Genomic DNA, 6,940 nt, shown 5'->3' with positions numbered 1-6,940 from the left:
CTTCCCCAGATGTCGTTTTCGCGTATGGTTTCCGGACTCAGTTTGGAGGTGGCAAGTCAACAGGCTTTGCTCTTGTTTACGATTCTCTGGATCATGCTAAGAAGTTCGAAATGAAATATCGTCTTGCTAGGGTAAGACAACGTATTATCAAGCGAAAATTTGTAGAATAAACTAGTGACAATTCCACCAAAAGGAAGAAAGTTAAAGAAGGAAAGAAAGAATAAAGCCAAGAAGATTCGGGGAACTAAAGCAAAGAAATCGAAGAAGGACTCTTAATTCTGTACAGTCCTGAGAATAAATGTATGGTTTAACGTGGCTTGGAAGTTTCTTGTCAATACAATCAATATAAGTTATTAATCCTGAAGTAGGTGGCATTTATGTTTTTGACAAGGCACCTTGTGCGTATGTTGATAGGTAGGTAGACTAATTACGCTGCGTAACCATTTCAAAAGAGCTTAATAAAAATTTACTGGCTTACTTTGATAGGTATAGGTATAGCTTGCTAATTCACTTTTCATCGGTTTTTTCCGCACAACGTACAAACTTTTGGCTGTTGTATGTATTCTAGCACCAACAGATTTAGGTGACGCAGGTAGTCAAAGAAAAGAAAGCAATCGTTAATATATTCGACAACAAAACTGCATGGTACTTGTGTTTCATATAGCTAAAGGATTACCGGGGTTGAAATAAATTCCGCGTATACTGAAGAATGCGCTGCCACATCGTTGTGACTTGTAAGGAATGGGATGTATTTCCGATATTTATTTGTTGTGTACTAATGTATTTGACTGTGGATAGTTGATGATATCCTGTCACTGCCTCTTTTCGGTCCGTAGTGAAAATGTTTGGGTATTGACGTAATTTAGAAGCTTCATTCTGGTTTTCTCAAACTAAATCTAGTGAGATGGTGGGGTTTTTTTTTAGCTCGGATTATCTTGATGAAGTTTTGTTCTCTGAGCTGGATAGTATGGTCGTCGAGTTCTCACCGTTTTTCTGGACATCATAAGCACGTCTACCTGAAGTTTGTGCTGATGAATCTAGTGAGCTTGGAACTCTACACGATGCAGGCTTGAATGGCTTCATACATTCGACCCAATAATTATGGGCCTAACACTACCGAAGTTGATAGCGAATTCATGGAAACAATTTGTTCGCTCCAGTTTTCTGGTTTTAAATGTTATCTAGTGTTTGCCAAATCGCATACTTAGTTGCTATGTACATTAATCACCGGGGTTTTCGTCGATTTACTTCTGTCAGCTTCGTCTATCGCGGTCATATAGCACTGGTTGACCATGTGATCCTATCATCGCTAATATTATTCGTTGACGTCAACTTATCTTAAAGTAAATGAAACTTGACAAGTAATTTGAGTATTGTTTAACTGGTAGTTCTATAACTCAATAAGAATTAGTTCTCATGTTACAACCGGCTAAAGGATCATAGTAAGCTATTAAATCTTATCGTGTCCACGTGTATCAACAGTATATGCGGGTAGTTGTAATTTCTGAGTGCTGACGGATATCTCTTCGCCACGCTTTCCTTCACATCCCACCAATGCTAGCGTCTCGAACTTGTGCTATTTTTAACTACCGGAAACCACACTCCAAACTACTTACTGAAGCATCCACTATTCGAACAAGGCCGTTGCATTAGTACAAAATAGTCTTTCCAGCATTCATAAGTTAGAAATAGCATTTATACTGCACAAGAGACTACGTTAATTAATGTTTGTTTTGGTGTTTTCTCAACCAATAATTTGTATTAAGAATGATCTTTAGGTCTCCGGCCCATCAAAGTCTATAATGACGCAAGTTGGCTCGACTAGCTTTTGCCAACTTGCATCATTTATGGCGTAGGCGAAATATCCGTCTACCAAACAAAAGGACGTGTTTACTGCGCAGCAGTTCGTTCCGTTCTACTTTATGGCAGTGAAACATGGCTGGTAAGAGTAGAGGATATCCGTAGGTTATTAGTATTTGATCATAGGTGTCTTCGAAACATTGCTCGTATATCCTGGGGCCACCGAGTAAGTAACGCAGTTGTTAGGAAACGGGTACTAGGTAAGGGTGGCAAATCAGTTGATGAAGTAGTGAAACTTCATCAGTTGAGATGGCTGGAACACGTGTTACGTATGCCCAACGACCGACTGCCTCGACGTGCGATGTCCAGTGGTATAGGAGTAGGTCGGAAGAAAGGTAGGGGTGGCCAGACCAAAACATGGCACAAGTGCATGAAGTTACCGACAAGTGGACTGAGCTATTTTGGTAGGTGTAGACTGCCTGGTTGGGGATTGCGAGATGATAGCAACCGATGGTTAGAGACCCTGAAAGACATTGCTCGGAATCGTTTGCATTGGCGCAGGTGCAACCACTCTTTATGTTCTACCAAATTCTAATCTGAATCCTTGTCTCTTTTTCGCTTTCCAAATTTATTTCACTTGATTATACTCTTTAAATAACATCTTCAGACCCTAATCTTCCCGAAAACTGCTTATACTTTTACTACATCTACCACTATGTGATTTGAATCGACTATTGTATCTCCGTGCTAATGTGGTTTGGCAACTCGAACTGATGTACGTACGTACGAAGTTCTATGTTGTTACTGACTGACTGAAAGTCTATAATTAATAAACTGGTTATTTATATACACTTTTAGTTATCCGCCAGTTATTTACATATGAGGTAAATAATGTTGTTTAAAAATAGCAGAAAACAAATCGCACAACCGAACCATAGAGATGAATCAATCCAAAAAGGAATTTTTAAGTACTGTTTTAGCAAACTAATTCTAATCAGTCCAGCATTTTTTCAAGCCAAAGATTCATGTAGTTTTGTGAATCCGTTCGCAGTGTTTTTCCCCTCAGTATTTGAAAAAAAAAACACCAGTTAGGTGTTAATGCAATGGATTTTGCTATGCGGTGAGATTGGAGCACATAATGCTGCTGATATACATCTAAGTCTTTCTTGTGTAGCTTTTCTTGAATTTTCTGCTTCTAGAAGAATTGTACGCATTTCTGATTCCACCTGTTTAAAAGTAGGATGAAAGTAAAGAATTTTCTTGTCAACATGATAAAACTATTGTCTAATTAGCTCTAGATGTTCGAAGAAAATTAAAATTACGAAATATAGAGTTCACCCTAAAAGTGTGTTGGTTCAGGTTGTTCTATTACACTTTTAGAGACTAAAATAAGGAATTATAATGTCCGAGGAATTAAATATCGTATTCTGGAGTTCAATATTAAGATCCTTGATAATCTAACTAAAAATAAAATCATCTGTTCAGTTAAAAAATAAATGTGATAAATATTATCTTCTGGAGCCAAGCTTCGATTAACCTTCTTATATGTTCTATAAAAGATGTACTCCATTTGAAACACCGCTGTATACATTTAAACCTTCTCTGGAGCTACACATACCAACCATAGCCAGAGTTTTCCTTTATCTTTTATGCAAGAGTTCATTCCTGCATGGTTTTATAAGGATAAGGGACTATTATTTAATCTAATCAACCTATGTCTAGAAATACTTAGGATTTACGAAGATTTGTTGATCATTCACTTCTCAGAGCTATGTAGGTTTTAAGTATTCATGGTTGGAAAATTGACTTTTGTCTTTAAAGATAATGTTTCTAGTTATTATTTTCACTCTGATTATAATTTAAAACCCACGACTGGTTTTTTACGTCCAAACCTTTTTTCTGTAAAGTTATTTGGTCAGTCAGTTTACTTAATCTTGATACTGGTTCTTTCCTCCAATCTGTCCTATTGTTTTGGGTGATACTTATATCCAAATAATTTGTTATTTAAAAAAATCCAACATTACTCTTGAATTCATAAGAAGTGGTCAGTTTTCATACACAGTGGAAAACTAGTTATGGTACTGTTTAATTCTTAGGATTAAAGTACTCCACTAAGGTGCTACTTCACCTAATTTGGTGCAAGCAACCATCCTCATATACAGTCTTTTATATATTACTGCCTTTGAAGTAACTACTATGAATTTGGTGTTCATCTTGTTATGCTAATGACGCATATATGTGCCTGGTCCTACGTTGCAACTGACTAAATGTCATCAACATTCACTTCTTAAGTGTAGCTTAAAGTCGAGTACACAGACTTGTACTTAGTAAGTTGTTTCTATCTGCTGTTTAATCTGAATAGACATTAACTTCAAGTGTTCCCAAATCAGAAAACGTAGTCGAGTTGATGATATAATTTAAATATTTATATTTTAAACTACGAAGAAATCCTCGAGAAATCGTTAAAACAATCTGACCTTTTCCCATATTCTAAGCCGAAGTTTTCCCTTAGGAACAAGTGAACTTACTTCAGCTACACGTGTTTCACAAGCTATACGTAATTGTTCTGCTTCATTCTTCACACGATTCATTGCCAAATCGTTCATTTCTTCAGTAGACGATAGCTGTTGACGAAATCTCTCGTCCATAGCTTGCATTTGTGAATGTAATGTACTTGTAAAAAAGAACATAAATTAAGTGACATGTGTGCATCGATGCAAATAGTTTGTTTAAAATAATAGGCAAACTAACATATTTATCAAATAAGTAAGCGTCCGGTGCGTATTTTGCTGGCGAACAAAGGAAGATGAAAAAGAAAAGAATTTAGATTGAATTTCGTTATTTCAAGACACTTTCGTAATGCTCTTCTGTGAGGATGTTCTTAACACTGCCAAGAGGGTCATAGTGACTAATTTCACAGCCGATTCCCGTATAATTCCTGGTTTAAATAACGCATCAATGTGTCTGGTGGTTGGTTTACATTTCTAACGTCCATCGGTTCTGTATATACATGTAGGTTCGCTTTGGGGACGCAGTTTATTTTACATGATAAAATACGTAATTCTAACTAAAACATATACAAGAATCCAGTCAAAATATATGAAATAAACTCACCTGATTTCTTTTCGTGCTGTATCTCGTTCGTCAATGAGAACTTTTTGTTCTTCATCCCAGTTATGACGCATTTGTTCTACTTGTTTTTCTAATTTATCGATTAAACTTGCACGATCGCGCCAACGCTGTGACATAGATCTATGGTTTAAAAAAATCCGAAAGGAAATACTGTATTTTCAAGGAATTTAGAAAGATGTAAACGTCGAAAAGAACTTATCATTGTGCAACATTAGATAGAAACAACTAATAACTTAGAATGGTTGATTAGGGATAGGTATGGTTTGTTTATCGTCCTATAAATTATAAAGTCAAAAAGTTAGATGGGTTTTTATGGTGAACATCACTAAACAGATGTAAGTTCATCACTTATTTCCGGTTGGTATATAATTCCCCTTTTTGAACATTAAAATCACGTAGTTCAGCGATGGGATCTGTTTTCAACGAATTTGTTATCATTATTTATTTATTGCAACACATAGATATTGGTACAAAGAGGCAACAAATACATATGCGCCACACAAATCTCATTCGATATGTGTGAGGACTGTGATACTGCCCAGGTGCCCAAACCGAAGCAGGAATTTGTTATCAAACAGTACATACATATATAGTTAAAATTTTTGTTCGAGCTGATATCCTTGATTCAATAATAAACTCGTTATATTGTTCTATTATTGTTGTAGTACTCATTTAACGTTTATAAGTCTGTCTACTCAGCTTTAAGCCACATTGTTTGTTGAATGAGAGTTAGTGATACTATTTTCTATAATGAAGTCGTTAGACTAGCCTTTAAACTTGTGGTCTGTTGATTAACAGTTAGATGGTTTAACAACCAAGTCACTGGTCATTCTTACAACATTTTCGTTTCACATGAATTATTCAAATGTTTCATAAAGTTTGTTGTCTATTTTGATGACATATGTATATCAAAGGAGAATAGATATCATTTTCTCTACGTTGGTTAATATTTCAATTGAAAAAAGTGTTGTCGTAATGCAGACTAATTCTAATTACATATTGTTGTAGATTTGAGTACAGACATCATCAGATTCATCCCAACTCTAAGCTTTCATCGTAATTCAGTGACAATCTGTGTAAAAAAGAGATTAGCCTTATTTAGAAAATCATTCTAAATAGAACAATATACACGGATAGCATTTTCTACAAAATTAGCTGAATTAAGACTAGGAAATGTCATGTTGGACTAAATAAAATATTAGTGATCTTTAAACACTACTACTGTTACAATTTGTAATTGGTGAATACAAAGCAAAAAATACTGAGAACTACTTCTAATACAGTACTGGTTTAAATGAGGCTAGACAGATTGATGACTAATACACAATAATAAATCAACCATATAGAATGCACACGAGTTAGGAGAAAGAAGTTGAAAGATAACGGGGGAGCTTTTATGCTTTATTGTTTTATTCCAACTCATAAACATTGGTTTAAGGAGGCGCCAAACAGATATGCGCGACATAAATCATTCGATATATTTGAGAGCTGGGATACTGCTTGGGTGCGCCCAGACCGAAGCTTTGAATAAAGACTAAAATAATTAGATATTTCAGTATATTGTCGTATAATATAAAACAACATAATCAATAAAAATATACATCCATCACATGGTACTGATACGTCACAAGTGATAACTGTTGCTGTAACATATTCATTAACAACAAACAAACCATCAGTGATAAAATTATTTCAAGTTATGCGAAAATATATTGGACAGGAGAAATTCCACATAAAACCGTTTTGTACTTCATTCAATTCTTGTGGATGTACGACGATCAGAAGCAGTGAACAGTAATGTGAGAGATAAACAATGAAATCATAAAGATAAAGATGAAAACTCACCATTCATTTGAGTTTACATATTAAACAAGTAGAGATATATAAAAGAAAATTAAATCGTTTCATTCTCAAGTAAAGAAGAGCTTAAAGATTGTACATTGGTTTAATAGCAAAGTGTGAGCTGTAAAACACTGGTTGAGAAAAGTTTGTATAAAAAAACTATATA

General features: G+C 35.1%; 1 protein-coding gene across 1 annotated transcript in view; it reads right to left on the bottom strand.

Moving 5' to 3' along the window:
* Positions 1–2,624: 2,624 nt before the first annotated feature.
* LRRCC1_1 (leucine rich repeat) overlaps positions 2,625–6,940 on the bottom strand; it is a gene marked incomplete at its 5' end in the record, with an annotated part of 50,328 nt that continues 46,012 nt past the window's right edge. The window contains 3 exons of the mRNA XM_035729669.2: positions 2,625–3,026; positions 4,329–4,473; positions 4,915–5,052. Coding sequence (XP_035586350.1) covers positions 2,889–3,026; positions 4,329–4,473; positions 4,915–5,052 — 421 coding nt within the window. The 3' untranslated portion in view covers positions 2,625–2,888. The remainder of the gene's footprint in view (positions 3,027–4,328; positions 4,474–4,914; positions 5,053–6,940) is intronic.

Source organism: Schistosoma haematobium, chromosome 6 (assembly GCF_000699445.3).
Source record: "Schistosoma haematobium chromosome 6, whole genome shotgun sequence".
In the NCBI taxonomy this organism is placed as follows: Eukaryota; Metazoa; Platyhelminthes; class Trematoda; order Strigeidida; family Schistosomatidae; genus Schistosoma; species Schistosoma haematobium.
Note: the sequence above shows the minus strand (reverse complement) of the source record. Positions and strands in the feature narration are given on the sequence as shown.